This window comes from Lichenostomus cassidix, chromosome 1Ab, assembly GCF_008360975.1.
Source record: "Lichenostomus cassidix isolate B80296 chromosome 1Ab, HeHo_3.0, whole genome shotgun sequence".
Taxonomy (NCBI): domain Eukaryota; kingdom Metazoa; phylum Chordata; class Aves; order Passeriformes; family Meliphagidae; genus Lichenostomus; species Lichenostomus cassidix.
In genome coordinates this window covers 5,915,061-5,933,819 of record NC_139481.1, presented here as the reverse complement: position 1 = coordinate 5,933,819, position 18,759 = coordinate 5,915,061, and the positions used below count along the sequence as shown (strand labels likewise).

Here is an 18,759-nt window from a genome sequence, read left to right as displayed (position 1 = left end):
ATAGAGCTGGGAGAGCCAGACACATTTAGATGTTACTGTGGATTTCGACAGCGGCATGTCAAAACAACGCAGGCGTCTGCCCAGTGGAAAATTTTACAACGCAGGACTGGGCACCGGAGTGAGGCGTGATTCCCTTTCAGAATAAAATGTATAAAGGAAGAGGTGATTTTGGTTGTTGTGGGGTTGCTTTTTGTGTTTTTCCTTGAAAGAAGGCTTTGGCCAGTCCATCATTTATCTAGGTGTAATTAAGAGATATCGTGTCACTGGAACAGGATTTTGTTGCTGGGTAATGGGTTCCCATGGCTGAGCAAATGCTGATACATTTATAGGAAATTAGCAGCAGGTCAGCACAGAGACATTTATTTTCAGTCAGAGGTATTTATCTGGCAATGACATTCTGTTCCAGTGACTTATTTTATTCTATGAAAGGATTAAAGAATAAAAGGAGGAGGGAAGGGGAAGGAGATGGAGAAATGAAAATAGCCTGACAGCAGTTGCTGTGTTAACATGAGAGTTGCTGACTCTGCACATCAAGAAAAGCTATGTTCCAACTGGGAGCAATAACCTTTCCTGGACTTAAGCTTACTCCTAACAGGGCAGGGGAGAGGAAGGGGCAAGGGTCCTTCCTGAGTGTGCTACACTTTCATGGACAAAGTGACTTAAACACAGGGAGGCAGAGAATCCCATCCTCAGATGAGCCATTCTGATTTTCACCAGTCTATAACCGTATGGAAGTTCTGCTGCTTGTGCTCTGCAGCTCTAAATAAAGTGGTACAAAGTAGCAGGTTTTACCTACCCTCAACATGGACCTACATAAAGCAGATGCCTGCACAAGTCTTCTAAACGATGAAAGCAGCAATGTGTGCAGCTTACCTCTCTGAGTTTGGTGTCGCTGAAGGCTGGGCTCAGGAGGCTCCTCACATACCTCCATCTGTCATCACGGAGACAAAGAATGCTATCAAGCATTGGCTTGGAAATCAAGTTCGGCTTCTGAGTCAAAAGAAAACATAATTCAGTTTTAACACAAATACAACACCAACTACTCAAGACTCTGGAACTTGGGAAGGTTGCTCAGGAATGGCATTGCACTGCTGTCCCATGGAGAGAGGTTCAAATCACTCCCAAACACCAAGCTAAACATGGATACGGCTGAAGAAAATTTGACTTTTGCCACACTCATTTTCTCTTGGGCTTGTAAAAGTCCTGGACCAGCCCAGTAACTCCTTTCTGATGTTCCTGGCGTTCTGAGATCGCCTTCACTGAACCCTGGCTTCTTCCCTGTCTTTCCAAGGTGGCTAGCAAGAGGACTTGTCAACACTCCCTCTCGGTGTGACACGAGTGCCAACGCACCGCACGCCGGTGTTGGTGGGGGACACCATTTCTGGTGACAGCTGGCATGTCAGACTGCTACATGCATTTTAAAAGTCTTCAGAAAATATGCTGATTAGAAAGCAACTCCCAGTCCTTACTCTGTCTGTGAGGAACACTCCCCCTAAGGAGTTCTGGCCTGTGACTCTTCCAGTGCTGCAGCAGTTGGTCAAATATAGTAGCTTAAAGCACTGCAACATGAAGTTCTGTACCAAAATGACTACTGTGGATTTGCTAAATTTTATTTCCCCCACCATCTAAGAAATTCCTGTGCAGAGAACAGTGATATTCACCAAGGAGTAAAAGGATATAAAAGACAAAAGAGAAAGCACAGCAAAAAACAACACACTTTGGCCTGGAAGAGGCATCAGGAGATGTCCAGCCCCACAGCAGAAAATATTACAACTTATGTTATGTCATAAGATGTTTCCTAACTGTTCCTGAAGACCTCCAATAACAGAGATTCAATAACCTCCCCACTCAAACTCTTCCAGTGCTGTACTAGTTTTACCACAGCAGCACAATCTCTCTCTTGCTGGAACTTCAGTCTTTGTGCTGTTGCAGACATAAAAACCAGGTTATTCTCCCCATCTTTGCAGCAGCCCAGACACACAGAAGGCTATAATAACCACCAGCATACTGCTGCCATCTCCCCCTCATCACACCAATCCACTCAATACATACTTATCAGTTCTGTTATCTAGGATTTTTCAGTGTTTTTGCTGTTCCTCTGCATTGCCTTGTTGATTTACTTCTTTCTCAAGGTACAATCCCTGTGACCTGACATGGCACTCCAGGCAAGGAAGGATTTTTTCCCCCCAGACATTCTGCAATTCTATATTCCTCTCTATTCACCCTGGAATACCACATACCACAGCAGCACACTGTACTCATGTACTGGTTTGTGGTTCCCTGCAACTTCCCAACTTCTTTCTGAATAATCAATCCCTAAGAAGTTATATCCCAGCCTTTATCTGTTTCTTCCCAAGAGTTTCATGCGGAACGTGACCTTTTTCAACTATGACCATTCCCTTTATAACAATTTGTTCAACTGAGCAAGACCACTTTGAATTTTAGCCCTTTTTTCCACAGTGTCTTTCATCCCTACCAGTTTTCTACATGAAATATTAGAGCACTCAGTGCCATCATTGAAACCATTAACAAAAATACAGAATAATACTTGAAAGAAAGCATCCCTGGGCTCCTCTCTGCCCTCCCAACCATGGACTGTTCCAAAATACATTTCAGGCATTTTACAGCAAAGTTCTCCAGGAAAACCACCCTAAGATAGGTGGATGTGGGCAGAAGGTGTAACTTCTCTAGTTAGCAGGAGATACAGAGACACTCATTCATCCGTGTGAGATCTTTGGACACTGCAGTGGCAGTAAAATCCCATGTGTTATCAGTAGCAACATTAGCCACATTACTGGGAAAGACCCAAACAAACCAAAGGTGCTCTGGCCATCCCAATGCCATCTGTTGATCCCTTTTGTCCTCTGACCTCTCCTTTCAGTGTTCCTTTCATTACTAACATAACATGAAAAATGAATTCTTACAGCCTGTTACACACATGGAACTTTAATATCATTTTGTGCCTCAATACTTCTGATTTTATTGCCACTACATGCTATTTTTTTATCCTTTTTCTTGGAAATCTGACCTACTTTCCACTCTGTAAAAAAAACAACTTCTTTTCAGGAGCCATGAAGATCTGGCAATTTAGCTACACTGGTCTTCCACTGCACTTCCTTAACTTTCCTCCTTATTGGAAGAGTTTGCACTTAATATCGTTTCTTTAAGGAGCTGCCAGCTCTCCTTAACACCTTTTTCCTTTACACTTGCCAAATTCTTACTACACTGCATAAGCTTGTAAAGTGCAGAAACTTATTTTATATTGCAAACAGGCTAATGGGATAGTTTTATATTCTTAGCAACACCATCCAGTGTAGTAAACTAATGTCACTGGGCTGACACTACAGACCAGTTTTGAGTGATGATGATCATTTTTCAAGTAGAAAAGTACATATCAAGCTGAAGGAAGAGACCGACTTAGGTACTGTCACCAGATGACTACTGTAAAACAAAATAAGGGCACTTTTTTAATGCATACATAGACTATTCTATCTTGTAAAATAACAAGGAAAGCCTGGGACTTGAAAGGCTGTCAAAGCTGAAAAGTCTTGGACTGTTTTCTCTGAGTAGCCTCTTTAAATAAATTATCTGTTTTCTAACTTGTCAGTAGGTATCTTTCCTGAGGATCAGAAGTGCAGCTAGAAAGACCATCACTCAGTGGAGAGCTCCATCTTTTCTTACAGATATTCAAAGGCTCAGTAGAATCAGAAGAAAGAGGCTCTAGACAATTGGAAATAAGCATCATCCTGTCAGAAAGTATTGTATGCTACCCTGTGCTTCACAGTTCTTCTGTGCTGCTAGGGCAGCTGTTTACTTTAAATCTTGACTCAGCTGGTCAATAAAGAAGTATTCATTATATCTTCAGTCTTCAGTTTCAAACCTTGAGACTCAGATTGCAGTGCTCCTGAGCACTCACTGCAACCAGCAGCAGGGAATGTGCCTGGAACCTGTGAAATGCATTAGTCCAAGAAATCAGGTCATTGAATTCATTGAATTCAGCCCCCAAATTGCCAAACAGTCTCAGATGTGTGTTTCAACCACCAGCCTTCACTGCTGCTTTAGAAAGTGGAGATATCACATCACCTCCTCAGAAATGCTAACAATACGTTAACATTTCTGAGGCACTCAGAAAATGCAGTGAAAGAGCAGGATAACAATTCCCACATGGAAATGACCAATTTTGTCTTCCAAGCAAGGTTTAAATGGCATGCAGAGAAAGAAGAAAAACATAAAAAATTACAGGGCAATGCTTGGAAAAGTATTTTGCATCCAGTCATAAACTGAAGGCTGCCCAAACTATGCACTCTGTAAGACAAATCTCCTTTGCAAGACAAAGCTCCACTTAGATAATAACAGATGTGATATAAATCTCACTGCATTTGTCTTGAAAGCAAATTCCCTTCCTAAAATCAAACATTCTCCCTAAAAAGTGCTCCTAATTGCATAAAGAGTGTATACAGCACATTCACAGAGAGGGATCCTATTACTGAACAAAGAGCCTGTTAACTATAATATTATAACTACAACACTAACTACAGCATTGCCTTTTTAGCACCCTGCTTTATGTCAGTAATGCTCCCTTAACATATTTCTGGTGTGTACAGTATTATATACATATAAATGCTGCAAGGAAGGAAAAACAACTTCGGCCATAAATTATTTTACTCTGTATCTTTAAAACTGGGCATGCAAAAATATGTTTGTGTTTATTGGAATAGCATCAGCATGACTGACAGTGGATAGCGGATTTCATTTATCAGGTTTTCCTTATCATTTCTGCAAACACTTTCCTCCTAATTGCATAACCTGTGTTACAGGTTCATCCAGCAGGAATGAAAATGGATTTGCTATGAGAAGGAGCCTGAAGTATCTTAGTGAAAGATGAAGTGTCACCTCTTTCCAAATGGACGAAGTACTAGATGCATCTAAAAATCTTAAGCTTATAAATATCACAAAAATATTACAATAGAAGGCAGCTTTAATATTTTCAGGGTAGGGATTTCGGTTTTTAGGCAGCGAAAGAGGTTGCTTTTAAGTCAAAAGCAATCAGGATCATGTTCTATCTAGAATTATCTAAATACTGAACAACTCTGTGCTTCTTTCTCCTGTGTAATCAACCATTTCTGGTACAGCAGTGCTGCATGGAAGCTACAGGCACCTTGGTCATCTCTTGCAGTGTACCTGCAAGTGCTGCTGAGTTCCCACAATCACAGACATACCATCAGCAAAACTGGAGGAAAACTGGAGGGATTTGCTTGCAAACAAATCCTTTAAAACATCAGTGCTTTTAAAAGGGAAAATAAAATAATATTTGCAGATGAGCAGCATCTCAGCAATTGATGAAAGAATTCCCTCCCTCTTCTGGTGCTCCTTAGGCTGACCCTTCAGACACAGTTATTGGCTTTTCATCCCTGAATCAATCTGGCTTCCTCTGTATTGCTAAATAATTCAGGCAAGTGGATCTTCTCTGGCTCTGAGGCCAAGTGGAACAGAACACCTCCTGTCCCCAAAGTTAAATCCCTTTCCCAAAAAGAATGGTCCTACCCAAACTGCTCCTGGCTGAGGTCCATGTTCTCCTCCTGAGCTGTGCCCAGAGCATGCCTGTGGGACAACTCATCAATACACACCAAAACCATGCTGAGGAGCATGTCAATGTGGACATCTCTAGGATCTATTCAGGCACTGATATCCTGTCCCTGTTTTACCTTGGAGTAAAACTGTAGCTTCCTGTGATTCATACCAGATTTCTTCCTGTCCCAAGTTTGTCACCAGCAGGCTAGACTGAACCTCTGGCAGCCAGCAGTGACTTCCTACAGCAGAAAGAAGGGTAATAGCACCATGATATTCCCTTATATTCCATGATATTAGAACCTCTTATTTCTTTGGTAGAAAAATGAGGGACAAAGGTTTGCAGCCAGCAGAAGGCAGTCAATGCAGCCATGCACTCTTTAAGTGTCCTGAATAAATGAATCTTCAAACAACCTAAAGAGTACCTTTGGAGACCTTTAAAAACCTGTCAGCTCCACAGAACCAGCTGCTAATCTCCTCCATGTGCTTTGACAACACAGTGAGAAACAAAACTATATAAAAAACAGGATCTCAGAAACTTTATCCTAAATTTAGATTTAATCATAGCCCACCCCTAACAAAACCAATCAAAACCAATTTACTTCTACAGGAGTCAAACCTCAGCACTCAGTGCTCAGATTCAAACAAGGAACTAAGCTCTAGAGCACCCAAAATCCCAGCTCCAAACAGTAACTCCAACACTAATTCTGGCTTTAGTCACCCCTAGCAAACACCATTTGCCTTCATGTAAGCTTTCTGCTAGTCCTGCAGGATCCAGCTTTAACTGGAATCCCATGCCCACACTCCCTGAACTTCATCCCTAATCTCAACCCCACAACCCACACTAATTAGAGCCATTTGCTCTTCTCTCCTTCAGCCTTTTTTTGGTACCCATGGGGATTTCAATATCCAGAGTTAAGTCTAACTCTGGCTTCCTCCCACCCTCACCCCTTTCCCTCTTCAGGGGAATTTTTGGGGTGTATTCCCAATGTGGAGTGTCATCCTTCTCCCAGCCTCCATGAGTGCCACGCAGTTCTCTCTGCTGGCTTTCTCCCCAAGGCAAGTTCCAGAAGTGATGAGCAGGCAGCAGTGCTTGCACGTCACTGGGTTCCCCTTGTGACCTTGTGCACGTCACTTGCTCATTTTCTCATTTCCAAAGACAGTTGCTGTCCTTCTCTTGCTAAAAATGCACTTGTGATTAGGCATTGCCATCCTGTTTAAGGAGCTGCGTTTTTAAAACTAACTTAATGAAATGAAAATTAACAAAAAACGAGACGAAGTTTACAGCGTGAAGACAAGACGTTATCCCCACACCTCAGATGGGAATTATTAATCAAATCTCTTCTTAAGATCACTCATTCAACTCCCCTTGACTGACAGGTCATCACCACCAGTTCAGCCAGCAGGTGGAACCAGCAAACCCATGAACTGCCCAGATGGTATTTCATCCACTCAGTGGCAGTGGCATGACACTTAACAGATCAACATAACTAACACTTGCTATTAAAAAAAGCAACAGGAAAAAAAAAAACTCCCTGAGATATCTCCAGGAACACATCTTACCAAGCTTGCAGTAAGTGGATCATGGAAGTGGGAAGGCAGAAGATGCCTCCATATATTAGTTTTAACAATTCCCTGTTGGTAAACTGATAAAGCATATTCCTTCCAATTTCCTTGGTGTTTTAAGTCATGCTCAGCTCTCCCTGGACACATGACATTCAATGATGCATTATGTGGTGGCTTTTGACTGAGCCAGGAGAGCAGTGTGTAGCATGCTTTTAAAACCCAAAATAGAGATTTTTTTGTGCCACATACCCTATAGTTAATTGCTGTTTCCATCTGGGAGGCCTTTGCATACACAGATGTTATAGCCACATCTCTTCAAAGCATGTAAAATTCTTCTCTTCACAAATCACCATCTCATAATGGAGATCAATAAGTTTGATTTTAGTATGTATGATTCAGGAGGTGCTTATGGCTCCAGAGAGGGGGAAAAAGAAAAAACACCAAACTAACTCCAAAAAGCTCACGTTGCTTTGCAATTTCATAAAAGCGTCTAGTAAAAGTTTTCAGCTTAATTTGAAACCAACATGCCTGTGGAAAAGAGGAGAAAATATCCACAGATTACCTATTTCATTAGGCTTTTAGGTTCTCCTTGGTCATTAAGATACTTCAAAAGAGTGTGGCAAGATATAATTGGTTTCAGTGATTACAGCAATTCTTTCATTCTCCTCTATAGACCAGACTACACAAAAAGGCATCTCCAAGCAGCTTCTTTTGTTGTCATGTCAGGATCTTCAGCAACTAACTAATAACTACTGTTCCTAATTCCTCACTGGAAAAATGGCACAACCAACACCAGCTTACAAGCAAATACTGACTTTTCTCCCCCTCTGTGGCAAGCAGCCTGGAAACATCTGTTCTTGTCTCTGCAAACATTCTCTTAAGTCATGGTTTTGTCAACAGAACCCAAAGCGAGTCATTGCCATGAGGTAAATATAACCATTCATAAATGCTCAAATAAACACATCTGGCCTCCTGCAGTCTGACCCAAACTGATGCAAGTCACACGTTCCATTTGTTGGTGGAAGCAATGCCAAAATGAAGTCCATGCCTCCGTGAGTTTGCATATGGTGGTCAGTTTGCATTTTTGGGATCAAAACAATCAAACCAAAGAAGAAAGTACTTGCTCTTAGTTAATTAGGAATTTTGGTATTATAAACAAATTCAGGTTGTACTAGAGAACTCATGCTGTATAGAGAGTTTCTGCTGTGCTGAGAAGCAGTTTTTAAACACGTTTAAATCCACTTTGCAGCTGACATAACCGGACTTTTTAATATTGGATAAAGTTATAAGACTATTAAAAGCCTCTCTGTTTATCCACACTTCTCCTCTAGGGAAGGGTGAGGACCAGAAATTTCCTTTTACAGATTGTAAGGGTTATTTGGAAAAAAACAGTCCCCAGAAACTTTTGGTACACACATATTGTCATGCTTTCAGTCGTTGGTGTACACAGAAATGACAGGCAATGCCCATGAGAACTTTGGTTAAATCTTTTATTTACACAGGACATCATATTCCATACTCTGCTCATCCAGGGACATGCCTGCAGCTACCTTGAAGCTTCTGGAGAATTCCAAGAGAGATTTTAAGTACTGCCCAGCATCCCACTGCCCATCCTCCTGGCTGCTGACCCAAATGGCTCCGGTGTGCAGTTAGATACCTCAGAAAAAGAATTCACCAAAATGAGCATAAACTGTCCAATCTGCAGTTGGATAACTCAGAAAAAGAATTCACCAAAATGAGCATAAACTGTCCAAGCTGCAGTTGGATAACTCAGAAAAAGAATTCACCAAAATGAGCACAGAGCTGCCCAAGCTGCCATGACAGCAATGCAGGGAGAGTCCTACACTTCCTTAAGGTCTCACCACCTTTCTTGTCATGGTCATAATAACAAAATGCATTCCAGAAGAGAGGTCACTACTGCTGTGATCAGGGATTACTCCCTTTATTACGACTGCGAAGTTAAAATAGTCATGGTAGAAACTCGTTTTCAAACGATCACTGATGGAACAGAACTAACAATGGGGGAAAAATGTTGTCCAAAAATCATGTTGGACAAGATTCAAAGCTGCTAAGCTCCCAATTGGTGATTTCAGCTGCTGAAGTCAGCAGCTCCAAGGGATTCCAGGCACTTCAGAACATTAGCTATGGCTGAGCAAGAGTTTTAAATCTGTGCTGTCAAATTAAGCTCCTCAAATAGGGGTTAAATGCTTAGGGCCTTCTGTTCCCCAGCAGAGGTAAGCTAGCCAGGTGAAGGGGAGGCTTACCAACAGCTTAGTTTAAAAATATCACTTGCATGTGAATTTTTTCTCTCTGAGAAGTATATATAAGGAATGGCATTTCCTCGTGTATTTCATATTTTATTGACAATTTTAGTTTGACCTCTTCCACTCAGGTGTCCCCATACAGAAATAAAATTATATACAGCCCTGCCTAGCTTAAAATCTCAAAGCACTCAGAAACACTGAAAATAAATAAATGGCTAAGTAGCAAACTATGACCAAAAGGTGAAAGACATTTCAAAGGGTTTCTATCAGCCTTCCAGGTTCCCATGTAGCACCTAAAACTTCTTGCCTAATATCCCATTTGCCATGTAAGAACACCTTGGTAGATAAAATACACATCAAACTATTATTTATCTAATTAGAAATGTAATATTTGGGATTAATACTGCAAACTAATGATCTCCAATATGTGCAAAAAAACCCAAGGAAAACGTATTTTACCTTTTCCCCCCAATTCCAAGAAAATCTCAAAACAATGTCGAACAAAGCAGATAAAAGTTTTCCTGTGAAGCCTCCAAACGGTTTAAAAAACCAAAAAATGGGTTCCAGATGATATTTAAATCAAACTACTGGAAGAAAAGGGCTATTAAAAATTAAAAACATGAATACAGCTTTCAGCTTAGGAAGTCAACCATGGACAGTCAGATGTTAGGGGGACATTCTGTAGGAAATACTGCTCTGCTCTTTCTCTAAGGATATTCTGCTTGTTCCAATCAGAACACTCCCTGGCTAAATACTTAACTTTTTATGCTACTTTTTCAAAGGAAAAGCCATTCAGAAAGAAAACTCCAGGTCAGCTGTAATGGCAGAATAACAAGCTGTCAACAAATCACATTTGCAGTATCTGCTCAGCTGAAGAATTCAAATTCCCTGCCTGCTACTTCACAATTCTTTCTAATTACATTAAGTGGATATTTACACATTGGGGAAAAAAATCCAAATTTCATATATTAAGATTTCCTCGTCTACCTGTCAAAACATTAATGCATTTTCCTGATAGCAGTAGCTTTCATTCCTCATTTAGTTGTCCCTCAAGAAGAGCTAGGCTATAAAACTTTCTCAGGAGTTCCATAGCACACTTTCAGCATTTTATCTTCCAAGATTTCATATTTGTGGTTATTGCCTGGTTTCAATAAAATTAAAAAAAAAAATCCTAATTTATGAAAGCATGTCAAAACATGCTTGTGTGAAATAGTGTTTGTTCATTTGCCTCTTACAAATTAATTTGAGCACATCTAGAATTAAATGTTTGTCGTAAGATAATTTCAAAGATAATTTCAACAATAACAAAGTCCAATTGCGCACAGACAACATTACAGGATTTATCATGAGTTCCCTGGAGCTCAGAATTTCTGTAAAACAGCCTTACTGCACAAACAACCTGTAAGCAGACTGTTGCTCACATCCCTCTTATTTGTTTTCTTCAAGGAGAGAAGTTAAAACTCTCCTTGGAGTATCAGCAAGTACCTCATTCCAATAAATTAACAACATCAGCTACTTTTGCATTCTCAAACATATTAGACTTGGGCTAGGAAGCGGTGTGGATTATGAAACATCCAACAGCCTGAAAAATAAAATTGATCTTGAAACTCTGAACAAAAAAATAACCCTCTGTGAGATGTCTAAAACCCTGCTGATTTTTTTTACTTGGAATAAATCCTAACCCTAGGACAAACCCAAGTTCTCACAGCCAAAAGTGACTGTCACTGCCAGTATAACATAAATGTCACCACAGGCACAAAGGGAAGAGCTGGGAAAAGGGAAAAAATCAGAGTTGACCACAAGGAGGGTAAAACCAAGCATTGAAAGAGTCTAATGTGACATGGTGAAACACCAGCTAGGAAGTTATGTTCCTTTTAAAAACTCCAATCGAACATTAAACTAAAATAACACCAGAGCTGGTTAGAGAAACTTAAATAAAGACCTGTGGTTTGCAAGAAACTGGAAATATCTCAAAATCAATTTCTTTCTCTAGGCTTTCTGGAAGAAAAAAAGGAGAAAAGTTCCAAGAAACTACCTTTTTATGGATGTTTTTGGAACAAAATAACCTTACCTTGTAAACTGAAACTACTTTTTATTTACGTTAAAAGCTGTAACTGAAACAAATTATTTAAATCAAGGTTTTTGGGGGTTTTTTTTTGCTTTTGACTCTTCAAAATCTGCACGAGAATACAACATGAAAGTTCTGTCTTCCACACATTTCCCAATCAAATCTCAGAAATCACTAAGGTAAGGCTTTTTTTTTTTTTTAAATTCTTCCTGCTGACAACATAGTATGGCATCAATTCCTCCTGCAGTCAATAGCAATTATATTAGGAGGATACTAGAGAGCAAAATAAAGCATTTAGAGGTTTGAAAATCTTAGCCTTAGTGCATCTTCATATCCTAAAGCATATGCAAAAATGGGTCCAAATGGGTCCAATTGTTTAGTTATGTTATCACATACTATTTTTTCCCCCACAGGATCTCTATTTGATTTCTCAAATATAAGATTTCTAGTGAAAAAACCCAAAAAACCCTTTCATGTAAAATGAATCAGCCACAAACTCAGGATTCTCATCCTTCAGACATAAAGCTCACGTGATGAGTTGTAGAAATTCTTAGTCATCTGCAGAGTTCTGTCAGCAGAGAGCAATAGTAGAAAATCAGCCTCCTTTAATAATTTTTGTTAGGTCTGTGTTTACTGAGATTCTTCAGGGGCTTATAAACCTAAGCAGTTTGGTCAGAGTTTCAAAGTGGTTTTTATATCCAGCCCTTAACACTAGAGGGAACAAAGCCAAAGCCAAAGCAATAGACTCTGGGTTTATTTTCCTCACAATCAATAAATAACCCTAACTTTTCCCTAGGCATGGTCTCCAAAATAGCAAGGCCATTTGGACTGAAAAATTCTAAATGGAAAATACTAATTGAAGCAGTTAAACTATGATAACCTAATGAAAGGAAAACATTGTAATGGGAGACATTGGGCAACTTTAATTATAGATCTCACCATTGCCTCCGTGACAGCACAGCTTCTTTGGAACTGATGAAACACCAATATAGTCCTGGTGACATTAAAACTTCACTGAAGGTCAGTGACTGGTTAAACTGGAATGTTTCTGAGCCATTGTTAAATTATTCAGAATTATTTTAGGAAAGCTGCATAGAAAGTGCAAGAGTGCAGTTTTAGCTTCATCTAAATGCACATACTGAGAGTGGAAAAGGAAATGGGGAAACTGTCGTTTGCAATTGCCTTGAAAAGGGAAAAAAATAATATCTTGTGTACCTTCAATTTACAATTAATCTGGGAGAGGAGAAGAGTTCTTGTTTTTATTACTTATTTGCCCAAACCCTTTACTGCAAGAGCAAGCATGAAAGGAAAAGAAGAGGAATGGAATATTATTTCAGTAAAGAATGTAATTATTTTTGTTTCTGTTGCTTAACATCAGTGAGAGGAGGCAACTATTTGCTATCAATTGTTCACCACAAATGGTGCCCAGATATGTGGTTACTCTACAAAGAAGAATTCTCACTAGAGAGTAAAATAAAACTAAAATAAGACCTCATTCTTCACTGATGATCCTCCAGATTTACAGCTGTAACATGCAGTCAGCATGTGCTAGTTAAGAATATTATCATTATATATAATGAAAAAAATAAAGAAAAGGAAAGGACCTTTCCTACTATTAAGTTCAAATATAAACATAAAGGCAGGCAAACTGATTAAGCTATCTGAATGAATGTCAAAAGAGAGAGTTATTCCCATTATTTTGGAGATGACAGTGCTACCTTTAAAATACTTTAAATGAAGAGCAAAGTATTGCAAGGATTAGTGTAATAATGCCCACATGTATCACATTAACTCTCACTGAAGAGGAATGAACTTGTGCACACATGGAGTCTCCAGATGGAATTATCATATTCAAAACAAAAAAGCTTGGGAAAAAAACTCCATGAAAAGAGAAACCAACCAAAAAACCCAAAACCAAACCAAAACAAACCACACAACAACCAAAAAAACCCCTCACCTGCTAGCATAAGAGTTAACAGAAAGGATTCAAAATGGATGGGATGGGATGGGATGGGATGGGATGGGATGGGATGGGATGGGATGGGATGGGATGGGAATATATTTGCAGCCAATGCAGTGAAGGGCAGAAATGATGCCCAAATGCAATCTTACACTGGAAATTCCCACAGCACTGGCTGCTGCAGGCTGGGCAGATAAGCCAGAAGGAATATTACTATCCCTGTCTGTCCTGCTGTTCTTTTAGTTTTTTGAATTCTGCTGCTGGCCATCACTGCAAGAGAACACTCAGCCAGGCTAAAGAGATCTTAGATCCATGACTGCCACTCAGATATTGCCATGTCACATCCTCTGCAGTGCTGAGCCACCAGACTCCTCAGTGTGCACATGTAAATCCCTTCTCTGTGCTGGGAAACGTCACTTGCACTGACTTGAGAGGGTTTCTGCATCATCAGATGCTTCCAAAGGACTTTTTGTACATCAGCAGCTGAGTCACCTCCAAATGTGGTTAAAGACGTGAAAACAAAGCAAACTGCTGGGTCTGAACTGGGATTGCTCAAGCGTGTAAAAGGCCAAGTTGGGTGCTGTGATCTGAGCCTAGGTCAGCTCTGGAACAAGTGACAAACTAATTACTCTTCTAGACAAAAGCAGGCTGGGAAAGGCAGGAGTCAAAGGATGTGACACTCTACTATGTGTAAAGAATAGGGAAAATTAGGAAAATCATAAACAAAACAACCAATCTGCTACTGTCAAAGAACAGTTTCAGAAGTCAGAAATGAGGGACTGTTAAAAACTCAATACATTTTCAAAAAAAAAGGTTTTCCCACAGTGTATGTGGAAGTAGGATAAGTTGAATAGCCCTTTAAAAAAAACAACAAATCAACAGATATCAAAGGTCAGGACCAGCACAAACCACATTTCCACTCCACCTACTCATAACACAGTCAGCTCAGGGCAGGATTAGATAAGGAAGCAATAAACGTTTTTAAACAAGAAAAAAAATATTCATCAGACTTAAGATTTCACATATTTTATCCAGCAGTAAAACATGTTCTTTAAATAAGGAACAGCCCTAGGAATAGATAGTCCTTTCCTGCCTCTGAGTGTTTCTCTTCAATGTTATTATTCAGTATTTTTTAAAAAGTGCTGCAAACCCAGTAAATAAATAGCCAATGTAGGTTTGATGAAAGATTGGCTCAGAAGACTGCTTTTGGCCTGAATAGAAAGATGTGCTTTCATCCTGTTTTGACTATACTCATACGTTTACCTAACATAATTGGATGTAGTTAATATTGCAGGAGCCTTCAAGCAGCGCACATTTCCCTCATTAGTGGGGTTTAAAGCCTTAATGATATCTCCTGTGCTGCAGAAAAGCCCAATGTAAGCTTTAAAAGTGATTGGCAAGTTTCAACAGGAGAAAAAAAAAACTGGGGGAAGGGGAGGCAGAACCTTATAAAACTCTGATCTTGCTCTCTTCAGTTGTTTGGAAAAGAAAATTTTTTAGAAAAGGAAATAATTTTGCAGAATGATAGAATAGAGAAGAGAATAGAGGTGAGGATAAACAATCAAAACAGATAATTTCAAAAGCTGATCTTACAGTAACTCAAAGAAATATGTGAAAGAAACAGGGAGTGGATGAAAAGAGGGAGTGACTCTTCCCATACCTGCAACACACAAAGACAATCCACACACTAAGTCCTACAGAAACTCCTCATGGCGCAAACAAGTGCACATGCACAGCATATTGTCAAATCAGCATCTTCCCACACCTGCAGCAAAACCACCTTTTCACAGTTCCATTATGCAGTATTTTCCTCCCTCCCCTCTGTAAGTCTCAACAGTTTGGCAGGGAAGCCTTGCATTGAAGAAACAGAATGTCACAATATACCATTAACTGAGCACATGCAAAGGGTTTGGGGTTTTGTTGTTTGTTTGTTGTGTTGGGTGTTTTATTGACTAATTTTGACCGTTTTCCAGGAGCAGAAATTTCACAGGCTGGTTTAGTTTCAAAAGAAGCGTAATTATGTACAGCTGTATTCAGTATTTCTTGACTGCCTTGAACAAGCAGTGAAAGGGAGATTTGCACACATTATCAGCCACTATCATTAGTGCTGTAAAGTACATAATCCATCTGGTGCTCTGGTGTCTACCTAGAAGCAGGTATTGAACCAAGGATGGCTGCAGTAAAACGGCACAAAAGGAGAGTTAAAAATAGTTAAAAATTAACAAAACAGCGCAGCAACCCCAGTTGTTTGTTGATGCTAGGCTGTCCTTGCATTTGTGTTCCCCCATGGTTCTGCAAACCATTTGTGTATGTACAGGCATGGAGAGTGGAGAATTAAAAATGTAAATTTCCTCATGTGGTTCTGCAGTCTTTGCAGGGGAAGAGGTAGCAGGATACCATGGTGATGGCAGCACTGCAGCCCATTAATAAACCAGACTCAGGGACACATTCAAGTACTTGGGCCTCTGCTGAAAAATAACTCATTTCGTAATAACTCCTGTGAAAAAGAAGAGGATTGTGCATCTCAACATCAGCTGTGGCGTCAACCTGCTGACTCATCACTTCTTCATGGGGAGCAAGGAAAGAGGAAACTTGTTTTTGAGTCTTTAGCCTCCTTACAGTCAATTGCATTGCTTTTAGATTGCCAAGGTTTATGGCCCATAGCGTTTGAAAACAGACTAGCCATGTCTGGAAAAGAGAAAATGTGGGAAGCTTTTATTTTGTATTCCATCTGTGTGACTGATCTGTTCCCACCATCACTGCTAGCCCTTCACACAGGAGGAGTCAGCCAGTTTCATTTGCAATCTTACCTGGAAACGTGACAAATATTAGTGTTCATTTACTCAATTGGAAATTCTTAAGCCTCGAGCAAACAAATTCATATGACCTACCTGGACAACAATATATTAGCCAGTTAAAACTGCAGCCTCAGTGGAAATTTGGCTTTCTCAAAAATCAGCTACAGCCTGGGGAATATGCTGAGAGCTTCCTCAAGCCACAGCAACACAGGAAAGCTTCCTCAGACAGCAAACCACCTAAGTCACCACTCAAAGGGAATACCCTGTCACTGGAGGGTCTCCAAATCAGCTGACAGGACCATCCTCAAATTAATTTGATTTAACTACAGTCAGTGTTTAAAGACTGATTGCTTGTAAGCTGTTCTGGGGCCCTCCAGACCACTGTTCTTTGCATCTTCCTGAACTTTCACAAGTCTTTATGGAATACTTAAACATTTAAGAAAAGACTGTGTTGAGCCTCTTTGCCATGAGAGGAAAAGCAAAAACAAAGTCTCCCATTGAAGGGAATATCCCAGTTCTGGACAGAACAAACCTACTCATGTAAATACACAATCATAGGCCACTGAATTAAATAAGAATGTGCACAGAAGTGAGCAAATGCTGACATCTTTTTATGAATAGTGGACTCGTGGTTTAGGAGTGTTACTCCCCAATTCTGACACTCCCCAAACCATGCTGCTGCTGCTCTCCTGCTCCCCTGCTTTCCCCTCTCCCTGAGGTGGGATGGAGAGAGGAACTGGAGGCATGAAAGGTAAAGATCACACACTGAGATGAGAGCAATTCACTGGAAACAGCAGTGAGAGAAGTAAAAGAACAGCAACAGCAACAATACCGCTGAGAGGGTACAAGAAAATAAAGGATTCACGTGGAAACCCCCCCCAAAATAAACAATACTGCTCAGCTCCTGACACCACATTTACTCAACCAGAATGAGTCAGAACTCCTTTCTCCCCAGAAGAAAGTCCTTTTCCCCACCTTGGCAGTGATTTGGGATAGAGTAACCTCAGGGTCCTGGCCATGCTCCCTCCCAGCTACTCAGAAACTTAACTGACCAGGACCAGGACAAGTGGTCAGCAGCAGCAGGTGCCAGGTGTTCCAAAGGTAAACAAAAATGAGCTTTCCCACCTTGCAGGACACAGGTTTCGCTTAGTTTCCTGTTCTCAATTACAATCACAAATAAAAATTAGAAACGTGAGATGATGATCCTCAAATACAGTCAATTAAATCTGATAATACTAACTTTTCTACTTTGGCTTTCTTTTATACTTCAAAATAGAAACTTACTTCAAAGGGGGGGAAAAAAGCTTTTCATTAAAACTTTTTAATCTGCATTTCTGAAGCTCCTTTTAAGAACAAAAAAACCCCAAACCCTCCCACCACAACTATTTGAATTAACAGATGAACCAATTCCCAACCCTTTGCCATCAGTCCTGAAGCACTCACATTCACTAATGATATTGTTCAGCTGGAAATTCCCAACATAATCTTTTACAATCATTAAGGTGACGAAGCACTTCCTAAATGCTTTGCCCTTGTGAACACAGGAATTCTGTAGCAAGGCCAAAAATTGAGCTCAGAGTTCCTAAATCCTGACCCAGAGCCCTAATCACAAGACCAGATTTCTTCTCACTGGGATTCAGAGGATCAGGTGGCTCACAGAACATGGTCTGCTAATACATCAGTTCTTTCTTAAAGGCTAACTGAAGCCAAAGTCTGATTAATTTTACAGTCAATAGCAGTGATCATTTGACAACATTAGTTTTGTGCTATTAGCTTCAGCATATGGGGAATAAGGGGCAATTTGTTGTGCATGCATAAAAAGACTTCCACAGTGTGAAAGAAATGACCCTCTCAATATTTATTATTTTAATTTTCAGATGTCTATTGCAAGCATATGCACTGCTACTTTAAAACATTTAAACAAAACTGAATTTAATTGCTCAGAAAAAATTAACCTGCAAGCTCCCAAAGCAAAAAGGGGAAAGAAAAAAGAAATCCTGAATTAAAAGCTATTTTATGAGGTATAGAAAGCAGCAAAGTAATTACATATATCTTGACCAAGCTAGAAAGGTATTCTAGTCTGTCTAGAAGAGAGCCATGTAGACACAGCTGGGAAAGAAAGCAGGTATTAAGATTGTTTACCCTCAGTGCTCCTGAATCATCAGGTCCAAACAAGGATAAGAGCCCTTGCTCAGCTTCCTAGCACAGGAAAATCCCTCGTGCATCTGGGCTCACGTGGCTCTACAGCAGCACCCACAAAATGCAGCCAAACAAATTCATTTTAAACAGATAAGTGCTATACAGACAAATGCATTCCCTGCTAACATGATTGCCTTTCTGTAATGCTGCTGTACCAGACAAGATTTCAAACCAACCATGATCTAGAAGCTGTATAAAAGTGGAAGGCAAAAAAAGTAAACGTTAATAAATGCACTGCTTGGACACCTTTTCACTTATCCTCGTAAGGCACAGAATGATTTTTTGGAAGCACTGAATATTCTCAGCTCAGTGAGACCAAGGCTTGCTGTAGAGGTG

The 18,759-nt window shown here is 40.1% G+C and overlaps 1 protein-coding gene across 2 annotated transcripts in view; it reads right to left on the bottom strand.

Moving 5' to 3' along the window:
* Nucleotides 1-18,759, bottom strand: part of TBXAS1 (thromboxane A synthase 1) — a 208,990-nt gene that overhangs the window by 94,241 nt on the left and 95,990 nt on the right. For both annotated transcript variants that reach the window (XM_085049584.1, XM_085049585.1), the window contains exon 5: nt 874-990. In XM_085049584.1, coding sequence (XP_084905710.1) covers nt 874-990 — 117 coding nt within the window. The remainder of the gene's footprint in view (nt 1-873; nt 991-18,759) is intronic.